Source organism: Cavia porcellus, unplaced genomic scaffold, assembly GCF_034190915.1.
Source record: "Cavia porcellus strain 051 isolate PalLab524CR breed Dunkin Hartley unplaced genomic scaffold, mCavPor4.1 scaffold_16, whole genome shotgun sequence".
Lineage (NCBI taxonomy): Eukaryota > Metazoa > Chordata > Mammalia > Rodentia > Caviidae > Cavia > Cavia porcellus.
This window is the reverse complement of record NW_026947499.1, coordinates 66399785-66413561: the sequence shown is the minus strand read 5'-3', so window position 1 is coordinate 66413561 and position 13777 is coordinate 66399785. Positions and strand designations below refer to the sequence as shown.

The 13777-nt window shown below is 39.1% G+C and overlaps 1 protein-coding gene across 7 annotated transcripts in view; it reads left to right on the top strand.

Moving 5' to 3' along the window:
* Smap1 (small ArfGAP 1) overlaps positions 1-13777 on the top strand; it is a 171799-nt gene that overhangs the window by 141668 nt on the left and 16354 nt on the right. For all 7 annotated transcript variants that reach the window (XM_063227007.1, XM_063227008.1, XM_063227014.1 and 4 more), the window contains one exon: positions 6232-6322. In XM_063227007.1, the coding sequence (XP_063083077.1) occupies positions 6232-6322 (91 nt within the window). The remainder of the gene's footprint in view (positions 1-6231; positions 6323-13777) is intronic.

The following is a 13777-nucleotide window of genomic DNA, read 5'->3' as shown; positions in this document are numbered from 1 at the left end:
CGTTTAGATTTGAATCGCCAGAGCTTTGTACATCCGCTCTGGTGCAGCGGTGCAGAACTGGCTGCTACTTGGAGTCTCGATCTGGGTCTCAGTTTCCCGCGGTCCCCAAAAGCAACTCAGCTTTTCGTTGAGAGAGATTTAGTTTTAAAACTCTAATGTGTGCAAACTCCTAACCCAGTTTGTCCCTATCACATCCTGCTAAATATGTGCTGAAACTAGTTGTAAAGATATCCTACTAAGAGGCTTGAGAGTAAGGCACTGTGGCCTCACCAAACAGCTGCTGCCTGGAACTGCTGTCCACATGCGAGTCTCTTGAAGTAACAGGACCACCGCTGTCACCACTGTCTCCAGCCTATCTAAGGTCACCTTTCCTGCAAGGCTGCTTCATTATGTCTATCAACAGATGAATGGGTAAAGAAAATGTGATATTTGTCGAGGATTTAGCTCAGCAGCATAAGCAAGGGCGCGGTCCTGAGTTTAATCCCTTCCAAGATCTTGATTGCTGGAAAAGAAAGGCAGAGAGAGGGAGCCGGGATCATGTTTCTTGATCCATTCTGTTAACTTGTTTCTTTTGCTAGGTAAATTGAGCCCATTTACATTTATGGATTCACTGATATGTACTGGCTTGACTTTGCCATGTTGTGTTTCTATTGCTGGTTTCTGGCTTTTCTCCCTTGTTTATTTTCTTGTCCAGCTTGATGATTTCTTTTTGTTGTTTTTCTGCAGATTGTGGTCATTTTTATCTCTTTCTAGGGTTGGTTTGGTGGACATGAATTCCTTTAGTTGTTCTTTGTCATGGAAGTGTCTGGTTTCCCCAATAAATTAAAAAAAAACAGTTTTTCTGGGTACATCAGTTTGAGTTGAAAGTTGTTTTCTTTCAGGGCTTGAAATAACCTCACTCCAAGCTCGTGTTAACTTGAAGGTTTGTGCCAGAAAGTCTGCCGTAATTCTAATAGGCTTTCCTTGTTGGTAAGCTGTGTCTTTCCTCTTAACAGCTTTTAGTATTCTGTTTCTATGCTGTTTGTCTGAGATCTTAATTATTATATGTCTGGATGTAGATTTATGTTGGTTGTGACTGGTGTTCTGTATGCCTCAGTTATTTGTATATCAGGTTTTTTTTCCCTATGTGTGGGAAATTTTCTGCCATTACTTCTGTGAATAGTTTAGTTGTGTCATTTGCATTGACTCTTGCATCTTCACTGATGCCCATTGATCTTGTATTGTTTTTCTTGGCATCATCTGGAAGCTGCTGGATTGTCATTTCATGCTGCTTTGTTGTTTTTATAAGTTCTATCCTTTCATGATTGCTATCTGCAATCCTGTCCTAAAAGGTCCGAAATTCTGTTCTCAGCCTCATTTAAATGGTTTTGCCAACTTTCAATAGAGTTTTTTGTTTCTTGGGTATCTCTTTGAATTTATTTTATGGATTCTGCTTGTTTTCTGCATTGTTCATTCAAATTTTCAATCAATTTCCCATGCTCTGCTATTTTTTATCTATTTCTTCTCTCACTATGTTGAGCAACTTATTTAGTAAGACTGTTATTTCTGTCTTTATATACAACATTATTTCTAATTTTATTTCCTCTATAGCCTCATGGATTTGTTTTCTTTTACTTCATTTGCTATCTTTTCAGAGATTCCTGGTGTATGACTTTTATAGTACTCTGTTTCAGTGTTGCCTGTACTTGCTCCTGATGGACTAGATGTTTGAGATTGCATTTTGCCTTTTCATTTTGTCATTTTCACCTTTTGTAAATATTTGGTCTTTCAATCCCAACAGTCTCAACTGTCTGTAGTGTGAGTTTAAGGGTCCTACCGTGTGGTTAATGTTTATCCAATTGCTGGATACCACAATATAGAGGAAAGCCAGTCACCTGAAGTCCTCTTACAGGGCCTGTTGGGTGAGTCCTATATTCTTTCTGGGCTGACTAGCCTAGAAGTATTGATGTAGGTCAACTCTTAGTTCCTGCTCTTGATATGTCTTCAGGTTGATGCAGGTCACCAGCTCTCCCTGTCCATAGTGTTTGTGTCAGCTGAGGCCCTTTTAATGTTCTCCAAGTTGATGGAGGCCTTATTGGTGCACTTCTCAACTTGTCTGATGTTCTCTGTGTGGAGGAGGAGATTACCCATTCTCTTGCCAGGTTCATCAAGGTCTTATAGTAATATGGTTATCAGTCCTACACACTTGTTTTTTATCTTAAAGAGGGTACGATTAAACATCAAAATGGAACAAAACAGTTAAAAAAAAAACAATTTAAAGAAATACAGATTTCAGGAGCTGGGGATTTAGCTCAGCAGTATTAAGTGCCTGCCTTGCAAGCAGGCAGTCGTGAGTTCGATCCCTGGTACCGGTAAAAACAAAAAAGACAAAAAAAAGAAATACAGATTTCAAAGCAAGTCCACTGGAGATCTTCACTGTTTATCTAATTGTCTCTAGTTTCTTCCAAATAGTTGTTGCCATCTTCACGCACATTAAATACATACTGCATAGTATAGAACTAATCAAATCATTACAGGATCATGAAGGCTTTTTAGGTCTTCAAGATCTGACATTGGGGAAGTCAATAATAACTACCATAGTGTCCCTCATTCTCTTCGTAGTAGCTGCCCTTATCTTTACATATGCTGAAATTGAACTTAAGAGACTAGACTAATATCACTCTGATCAGTGAATAATAGTATTGCTAGATTTTATATCATGCTACAGAATTAGCATTGGGTTTCTTAGTGTCTCTTCTTCTTCAGAGTATCTGTTCATTACATCTTGAATTATGTAATCTGTTCCCATGAATAGTTTTAAAAAAATCTTCTCATGTGTGAATTTCTACATGTGTATCTATCCTCTCTGTATTACAGGGAAAAACAAATCATAACAAGACAGCAAAACAAATTCCTAGAAAAACATGCAATGAAAAAGACACATAAGACCACAATATTAGGTGATCTACCATAGTCACTATGCTTTCTCTTGTTATTTTCAATAGACTTGTCCACATTATCGGGCTTAATATAGTTAAGCATAGTATTACATAGCTATTTTTATAAAAACACAACTTTGAAAACATTGTAGGGCTTGAGAGCTGTTAATAATCAATACCAGTATGGATATCTTTTAGATCTTGTCATCTTCAGAGTAGTTGCCTCTACTTTTAGGGTTGATACTATCAAGCATACCAAATTCAGATAAAATCAGCCAAGGCAAAACCGTGGTCTAATGAATCGGATTCAAATAAGATCAGTCATAGTAAGACAATGTAAGTAATACAGGGTTTCAGTTTAAGTTAATAGGAAATTAAGGATAGTTACCATGGTATAACCTGCTATTTTTGGGTCAGATGTCTGTGCTCTCAAATCTGATATGAGTGGACAGACCAGAACAAATTAAATTCAAACTAAACAGGGCGATAAGACTACTGTGTCTTTTAAATCCTGATACACTATTAACAATGACCTTGCCTTTTTTTAATAGTGCATCAAAGCTATCTATACTAAAGATTATAGCTTACCATCTCTGCCTCATGTCTGCTACTCCACTTTACTGCTATAATTTGTCCACCTTACTCCCTCATTCCACTGTCTGCCCCATTCATTGAGGCCTCTCTGCCACTGTTGCTGGAATGCTGGTATCCCTTCTTCTCTTTCTCTGGAATGTCCTTCAGCACTCTCTGTAGGGTTGGGTTGGTGGCCACGAACTACCACAGTTCCTCCTTGTCTTGGAAGCATCTTATTTCTCCATTCATTTTGAGAGAGAGTTTTGATGGGTATATGAGTCTTGGTTGCAAATTATTTTCTTTGAGGACTTGGACTATTTCTCCCCATTCCCTTCTCGATTTAAGAGTTTGTGTTGATAAGTCTGTTGTTATTTTGATAATTTTCTCATTGTAGGTAATCTGCTACTTTTCCCTGGCTGCTTTTAATATTCTGTTCTTTTGGTGGATTTCTGGAATCTTGATTATTATATGTCTGGGTGTAGGTAGCTGGTGTTCTGTATGCCTGTTTTATCTGGATATCATTTCTTTTTGCTATACATGGGAAATTTTGCTTTAATATATCTGTGAATATTCTTTGTATTTCATTTTTGGTTGCTCCTGCTTCCTCACTCACATTCTTTATTCTTAAGTTATGTATCCTTTTGTCATCTTCTAGCCTTTGAATTGTTTCTTTCTGGTTCTTTGTTATTTTTAAGAGGTCTTTTCTTTCACGACCATATATCATAAATCTCTCTTCAAGTTTCAGAAGGCTAACTTTAGTTTCTGTCAAGGCATTTTGCCAGTGTTCAATGGAGTTTTTAGTTTCTTGATAATTTCTTTGGATCTGTTTCAATGTATTCTAAGTTATGTTTAAATTCTTCAGAAGTTTCTCTTTTCTGATTTCCTCCGTTCTTCAACCTGTGTTCTCTTGAGCGGAGCTTATTATTTCTTTAATTAATCTTCTTGCCTCACTTGGATCAGGAGTACAGCTTTAAATTCATCTATGAGGTCATGGAGGTATTTTTTCATTTTGGCAGATGCTGTGTCCAGTATTGGATGGTTACTGTGCTTGTTCTCTTCAGTGTTTACTTCTCCTGGGCTTATTTTCTCATGTTGGGCAGCTGGAGATTTTTTTTTATTTCTATCTCTTGTCATGTTTCTGGTTTCTTTCAGACTGGAGTGTCCCTGGGGGTCTCTGGCCCTCTCCGTATTGCTTAAGGCCTTTCAGAAGTGTGCTGACTTGAGTTTTTGCTGCCCTCCCCAATTTGCTGTTATCTGGGGTAGGCAGGGATGCGGGATGGTGCAGGCTAGCCTCCAGCCTCTGTGCCAGTCAATCCGCAAGTTAGGCTGTACTTTGTGGATGTCAGAGTAGCGACTATTTTGTATCTGCTTATTGGGTCCCAACCAGAGGCTTGGTTCAGCCCCAGCAGATCCTGCCAGTTCTCTCTGTGCCAGAAGCCACTGACTTATGTCATCGTGGCACAGGGCTCTGCCCAAATCCCATCTGTCCTTTACCAGACCTCTCTGTGCCAGGAGCAACTATCTAATGTCACTGCGGGACTGGGTCTGCCCAATTCCAAGATGTCCTCCATTAGTTCTCTCTGTGTCGCTGACACCGTCATGGCGCTGGTCTCTGCCCAACTCCAAGATGTCGCTCACCAGATTCTCCATGTTACTGATGCTGCCGTGGTGGCGGGCTCTGCCCAATTCCAAGATGTCTTCCAGCCAGTCATAGCAGCCGTGGGACCCAGTCCCTAAGTACTCACCAGGACTCAGTGTTGATCTTCCTCTTGGGTCTACTGCACACTGCTCTGCGTTCCCAACACAGTACGGAACGGTCAGAAAACTGCACGGTGTCTGGCTTCAGAGCTCCGGAGCTTCTCACAATCTCCTCCGGTGCAGCCAGGCGGTCCTGGTTGCTTCACTGGGTCCCGGGTCTTAATTTCCAGCAGTCGCCAAAAGCCAGTACAGCTTTTCCTCTTGGATCCACTGGTCAGTGTGCTGCATTAAAGGTGTGGGATTTGCAGACTCCCATTACCAGTAGCCGCAGTCTCAGCACAACCTTAAATCCTCTAGCCACGCTGTCGTGGTTAATAAGAATCGATATCCATTCCTCTAGCTCTCTCCATGTTGTCATATTCTAGCATCTAATATGATTTCTCCACAGAGACTCTCCATCCAATCCCCTAGTAAGCCGCCATTTTTAAAACTCTCGATCCAGTCATTTTCTAAAAGCCCCAAATCTGAATATATGAAACTTTTGGGGAACATTGTAAATTCAGACCACAGCGAATATCAAATTCCACTTCACTGGGTTTTTCTTGGGATTAAGAGTGTGTTCAGGAAGACTCCAAGACCTTCCCCAGCTTTGACTAACAGGAGTACATTAAAGTTAGCCAGCAAATAATAAATGCATTTCTTCACACAGTGTAATTTCATGTACATGGTTAGGAACAATGAACAATTAAGTAAATTCACTATGTTGCGTTTCCAGTATATAAGGATTATCATTGCAAGCTCAAGAACCATCTTTGCAGTTGGGGATGTAGTTCAGTGGTAGAATGCTTGCCTAGCACTTAGGCCCTTAGTTTCAGCACTCCAAAAAAAGAGACTGTGTTCACTTTTTATATAATAATAAATGCTCAAGGCTGCATTTTACCATATTTTATGTTTTATTATACTAACTATGCATAATTAATTGAGGCTTAAAATATTTATTTTCTTTAAGAGAATTAATAAATTTGGTTATTTACTTTAAAAGCTACAGAAGAAAGAAGAGCAACAATTGGAGCCTAAAAAAAGTACCAGCCCTAAAAAAGCTGCAGAGCCCACTGTCGATCTTTTAGGACTTGGTAAGTAATAAAAAAAGAAAGTCATGATTAGAATTCTAACACAATTTAAACGTTTACCTGAAATGACTAAAATGGCTTTATCATACCAAAGGATACCTGTTAGCTGACTGTGAAAATGGCATGATTAGCTTGCTGAGATCCCACCAGAAAGAGACCTTTAATAAGGGAGCAAGCATGTGTCAGTAGAAACACAAGTAATGAGCTCCTTAGGGAGAAAGAAATATCAAAGTAACTTTTGAAGGCTTGGTAGATGTGACATTTCAGCATTTAAATAGAAAGTGTTCTCTTACTTCCCCTGCACTATTCCTCAAGTTTTTTAGTTTTGGGGGGAATTTTTCCCTTTAGCAAAATTGTTCTGGGGGAGCCTTATTATAAAATCTACAGATTTTAAATTTAATTTGGGTCAATGTAAGCGATACATTTTATATCCACATCTTGGGTCCCATTTGTATCTCAGCTGGTGAGAGTGAGAGGTGCTCATTGTAACAGAATGTCCTGTTCTCATCACCGGAAGACACATGGTGTCTGCGTCATAAAAAGTAGGCTTCTTCCCAGGGATATTTGCACTGTGTTGATCTGCGGATACGCTCAACTCTCTTGAAAGAGTTAATTAATTTGATAAATGGTTATTTTTATTAATGTCTGAGTCTTGGAGCTGTGATTAACAGGAAAACCTCTTAGTTATAAGAACCATTTGCAACAGAAAAAATGAAAGGCAGTTTGTTGAAGAGTAGCTGAATTCATATACATGTCTCAAAAGACTGATCTTAGTTCTTCTTGAGTAAATTGTTTTGTTTTAAAAATTACAGTTGAATGTTTTATTCATTTCATAGGAAGCCAGTGCATCATACAAATGTACTCCCTGGAGGCAAAATTCTTCTATGATGGGGAAAAGTAGTACATAAAAAATATATTTTTAAAAAGTTGTGATTTTGAAACAGGGCTTTTCTACCCAAGAGCTCTAAATATAATTATGTTGAACTCTAGACCTCTTGATTTCTGTGTTTTATTTCCTTTGCTGTAAATGAGAGAAAAGAAGCAAAGATTTGTTAGAGAATAAGGCAGTGTTTTGACTCAGAGTCTAAGTCCTCACTGCAGCATTTCTGTCCCATTATAGTAAGTGCTTAGTTCCTCAGTTTGAAACTTAGAAGTGTAAGGTACAGAGAGGACCTGATTCTGATCTCACAATTCATTTATCAATTCAACAAATACAGTATTAGCGACTTGTGTGTGTGCAGAAACTGTTGGAGACACTAGGAAGGTCATTCTGAAAGAAAATGCTGATTGTCTGTGTCTGCTGGGACTTTCTGCCTAAGGAGATGATGAATAAACATTGAAGTAGATATTATAGGCCATGTGTGGTAAGTGCTATAGATAAAACCAAACCCGGTGGGGGCCTTGACGGGGTGGTGTAGGTGTCATGGGAACGAAGACCTGCAGGGGGTGTGGATTCTGGTTTTGAGGCAGGAGCATTGCAGACAAGGACAGCGCAGGAGCAGCATGGACAGCAGTGTGGCTGGTGGCTGTGATCTGGGAGAGGAGTGACAGGAGCCATGGAGTAAGGGGAGCAGGGGCAGTGTGTGAAAGAACCTAGGCTTCTACTTTTATCTGGAAACATGTTGAAGACATTTATAAAAACACAACAAACTGATTTTAGCATTTAAAGAACTATCATAGCCACAGTGTTAAGAATAGATTGTGTAGGGTAAGGCCAGAGGCCACAGTAACATAAGTGACAGGTGACGGTGGCTTAACCCAGATTGTGACTCTGGAGGCTGTGAGAGATACTAAACAGAGTTTAGGTATATGTTGAAGATAGACCCAGTAGGATTTGCTGAACATTTAAATGGGAGAAATGGGACAAAAGGGGGAAATGGTATTGTTTGGCATTGGCAGTCATGGCAGAGTTGCCACATACTCTGATGGGAAAGTCTGCAGAAAGTCTGGATGCCAGAGCAGGAGTTTTATTTGGGTCATAAGAAAAGTCCTTTGTTTTAATTAATGCAAGAGTAATATTAGATCAAAAAGGTTAAAAAGAAAATCTCCTACATTTGACAGTTAAACAAATTTAGAGTTTAGGGCGAGGTCTGGAATATAAAATTGGAGGGCATAAGTGTTGAACTGTTGTTTAGCTATAAAGCTGATGCATTCGCTGAGGGAGTGAATACAGACTGCAGAGGAGAGGTTTGGGTGCTGTAGCTGACATCTGTCAGGTGTGTGGAGTCCAGGGGCTGAAGCCAGGGAGCCAGGGACAAGGACCAGAGAGGAGTGAGTGGCAAAGCAGGAGGCAGTGTTCAGTGGCGCTCACCTTGTAAGTAGAATTGGGTTATAATTTCTATACCAGGGTGCGTGATGATGCTATGATTATAAACTTCCTCAAAATGTTAGGGGTCTGCAGAAAAAAAGGTAATTTGTTGCTTACTCTATGTCTGTCTGAAATGAACCAGTGTTCTGCTCCACATTGTCTACACCTCAGTCTGCAGGTTAACAGAGCAGCAGCCATAACCTACAACATGAGTTGGCAGCCCTTTTAAAGGACAGACCAGGAATACCTTAGATTTTGTGGGCTTTAAAGTTTGTCATAACTACTTAGCTAAAGATAATATGTAAATTAATGGACATTTAATGGAACTGTGTTCCATTAAAACTACTTACAAAATAGCAGAAGACGAGATTTGGCCTGTAGGCCAGTGTGCTAGTCTGTGGTCTTAGACGTTTGCTGGTTAGGAAGCACAGAGTAAAAGCACATGTCGCTTCTTAACAGTTATGTTCTGATGCTATGGCTGTCATTTCTTACATACATTTAATTGGTGATATTTTCATATGGCCATGATTTCACTGAGCAGGTGAATATACAGTCCACCCATGGGGGAATTTCACTCAGTGTGCAGATTGAGTTAAAGAAAGTGTCATAGAGAGGCAGGAATAAAGAATTGTCTCAAATCTAACTGATCAAACAAAAGGAACATTGAGAAATAATCGCTGGATTCAGCAACCAAGGATGACAAGAGTAAAATTGAGGCAAGAATAAACATGAACTGAAGGAAAGAAACTAGAATGAGCATGTGTGTGAGCTCGTGTGTATTTCTTTTTCTTTTCTTTTCTTTTCTTTTCTTTTTTTTTTTTTTTTGCCACAAAGAAGAGAAATAGAGCAATAACAGGAGATATATATAGGCAAGAAAGGGAGCCCCCCTCATTTAAAAGACATTATAAGATGTTTGCTATTGGGAGTGAACTTTTGGGGTTGGCAAATCAGATAATTCAGGATAAGGCAAATGTTGTAACAGAGTCCTCTAATAGCCCAAAGTGGATGAAGTCTAGGAGACAAATGAGGTAGCTGGCATTTATGACACTTAGGTATTGCTGTGAAGACACTGCATAACTGATAGCCCCCAGTTGGCAACATTTGACAACAGTAACTGTTCACTTCCTTTACTCTCAGTTCTGTAGGTCAGTGGGGGCATTTCTGCTACTACACAATTTGATAAGTTTTTTGGCTTCTAGAGTACTTGTGAACTGTTTCACCAGTGCATACAGTGTCAGAGTTTTCAAATTCCTGTAGGTATTTTCTTATTTTCCATCAGATTTTGGCTGTGCCCCTCTTGGAATGTCAGTTTCTGTAATAAGCTACTGATGTACATGCTGCATAGCAAACAACTCCGGAGTCTGTGGCTTCTGTCAGTGAATAATTATTTCCATCACTTATGGGTCTGTGGGTCTGCCAGGACAGCTATCAGACAGTGGGAGATCACTTCTTGGTCATTTGGCCGAGAGCAAGTGTACACACACAAAACATTAGGCAACAGTGTCAATTGAGGTCAAACTGAAGTTCACTTAAGGAAAAGGAAATGTTTAGAGGAGGGGTGAACGCTACAGGACATTTTGCTGGTGATGAACTGCGAGGTGTAGATCATCTGTGGAAGAGATGCAGCCGAGAAGAGAGCTTCTTGCTGGTAGTTTTAGCAGTAGGGAAAGAGGGGTGTCTTATCCAGAGCACAGAGAACTCTTTGCGTCTCTGTTTATAAGGACCTTAAATTCGTTTAAAAAGTATTTGAAGCCTTAAAAATTCATTAAGCATAAGATTTGATGAATTTTAGCCATAAAGGATAAACTGGACACTTAAGGTAAATGGATGCAACTTGAGAACATACTCATTAGTGAAATAAATAAGACACACGTGGGTAAACATTGTATTGTTTCATAAGTGTGTTGAGCTGAAAGAAAAAATGTATATGTATATGAAAATAGTTATATTATTGATTTCTCTGAGTTCACTGAAGAGATAGATTTATGCTGGTATGATTCGTACAACTGAAAGCGGTGTCTTATGCCCAGGGTGAATGATTTGGGGATGACAATGCACAATGTATGTACCATTGTTGTCCCCGAATGATGTGTTTTGAAATTTTGGTGTTTTTTTCTTTTTATTCTTTAATAAAGTGGATTTGGGGGGAAAAAAAGATTTGATGAGTGCATGAAAGTTCATGTGACCCTTCAGAGAATTGAAAATCCATTTCAGCTCAAAACAGATATCTTAAGTATGGATTAATTATTGGTTATTGATCCAATAATTTAGATCCAGAACCAAACTACAGATCGCTAGTCTGCCTTAGCCAGCAGACTAATTTTCCGCTTAAGAGCATTCCCCTAGTGGAATTCTAGTTTTCTTCTGTAAATTGAGACAGTGAGCATTTGGGAGCAGGTGGCATGAAATATGGTTTGTAGTCTTGCAGAAATGACATGGTATATCTCCCTATATGAATGAAACCAGACAGACTTTAATTTAAAACATTTCTGGTAAGTTCAGATCATGGCCCTATGGAACATTCTTAATAGTCTAGTGATAGGACAATAGTTAAGATCATTTTTTTAGAAATTTTGTCTTTTCCTTAAATGGTACTTTTTTTCTATGCTGGTAAGTTGCACTATACTGCTTTTCTCAGCTCACTTTTCTTGATATAGTGTGCTCAAGAGTCAAATATAAAATTCTTCCTAAATACTTTTTATAATAAGGGAAAACAAACTATTCTTGACCAAAAAAATAATAATAATACTCTTGGCATTAAAGATCATGTGATCTTTGTTGTAACTACTCAACTCCCACTTAGTGTACAAGTAGTTAGAATAACAAGTAAATGAATGATTTTGGGCTGGGGATTTAGCTCAGCGGCATAAATGCCTGCTTTGCAAGCCCACAGTTGTGAGTTCGATTACTGGTACGAAAAAAAAAAAAAAAAGAATGATTTTGGTTGTGATTCAGCAAACATTAAAGACAGATACTGACTGTAGTTTGCTGACCCCTGTGTTATATTCCTGATCATACCTATTAAGAGCTGCTCAAGCCTGTGGAAATGCTATTAGGAGAGACTTCTTATCACCTGCCCACTCATCCCTAGAATCTTAGGAGACCCCTAGAATTGATCAAGTGTCACGGTGAACAAGTCCCAGATGCCCCAGACACAGAGGTGATTGCAAGAGGGACCTCCTCTGTGAGAAGAGAAGTGGGAGCAACTTCTGTGGCATGAGAGGGTGGTGCTCTTTATTTCCCCTCACCCATGTAGCTCTCCAGGACAGAATTATGCCACTATGCTTGTCTTAATACTTAGCTTTAACAGTGATAAAAATTGACTGACTGATTAACAGTTGGTTAGGGTAGTCCACCCAGGTTAATAAAGCCAGTCTTCTGTCTCTGGATTTGTGTCTGTAGATTCAACTAGCATTTGGTTGAAAATATTAAAAAAAAAAATTGCATTCGCATTGAACAGATACGGACCTTTCCCCCCTTGTTATTATTCCCTAAACAGTGTAGTGTAATACCAGTGCTAATAGAAACACAGCTATCCGTGCATAGTCAGTTGGGAACAAGAGTTTAAACCTGGTGGTCAGGCTAAGAATTCATGTTCACAAGTGTTACATGGAACTGTTACAGAAAATAAAACTCTAATACCACCAGATGATGTTGTGTCACACAAAATAATTGTTTGGCTTATTGTTAAGTACATGGCATGAGGGGAACAGTAAATTTAGAGACAGTACCTGCATATTATCTGGACTGTTAACTTCTCCTGGTATGTAGAAATAGGAATACCTTTGTGGTTCATGGCCAGAACAAATGGTGTTTTTTCAAAGCACCTAGTGTAATAATTTGCTCACAGCCATGTCCTGAGACTGTCACCTGCCTGGTCAGACACAATCAGTGAGACTCTCATGAGCCTTTGAAGCATATGTGAAAGATGGATTCAAATTATGCTGCGTAAGTAGAACAGGACATCTGTGGATACTATCATGAATAATCACTGCATTCAGGAGAGGAAGAGGAAGGCTGTTGGAAGCTGATTGCGAAGCACGGTCTTTGATGAGTGCATGAAAGTTCATGTGACCCTTCAGAGAATTGAAAATCCATTTTAGCTCAAAACAGATATCTTAAGTATGGATTAATTATTGATTATTGATCCAGTAATTTAGATCCAGAACCAAACTACAGATCGCTAGTCTGCCTTAGCCAGCAGACTAATTTTCCGCTTAAGAGCATTCCCCTAGTGGAATTCTAGTTTTCTTCTGTAAATTGAGACAGTGAGCATTTGGGAGCAGGTGGCATGAAATATGGAGAATTTGTAGCTGCCTAAAAGACCTTCAAAGAACTCTAGTTTGTCACCATTTTTAGGCATTTGGGGGAAAAAAAAACTTGTTTTATGAAATTTGATGTCATTTATACATCTCTTTTCTTTTGAGGCCACAAAATGTTATAAATATTTCTGTAGTGTGTATACATGTTAAACAATCAGTTCTACAAAGTTTACCTTTAACCACTTCTCAGCAGTCTCAGTAGCTTGTGTGTGTGTGTGTGTGTGTGTGACTTAAAAGCCTGGTAGCCTGTAGGTCTTCTGCCTGTGAGCACTGGAGTGCCTGTTTATAAGAACATCCCCTGCTTAGGAGCTGGTCAGACTGTGGAAATGTGCAGTAGACTTTTCACTTGTGCTAGGACATTTCTGTGGACTGGCAGCATGGTAGGTGCTCAGGAAGGGAGTGACAAACAGCTTCAAGGCCTTATCAGTCATTTACACAAACTAGCCTAAACATGATCTATTTAGCAGTAAGAAAGATTTACTTGAAAATATTTTTTTAACATTTTTTACTTAAGAATTAGTACATATTTGTCATACATAATGACCCTATTGCTCATGCCTGTACATAACACATCTTATTTTTTTCCCATTTCCCTTTTCTCCCTTCAACCCTTTGCCCCTACCCATTTAGGTCTAATAGAATCTCTAGTTTTAGTTTTTGGACTGATTTCCATAGTGGTTTTACCAATTTACATTCCCATCAACCATCACCAGCATTTATTGTTGGCTGATTTCTTGATGATGGCTGTTCTTTCTGGAGATGGAATCCCAGTGTTATTTTAATTTGCATTTCTCCAAAGACCAGTGATGTTGAACATTTTCCATGTAT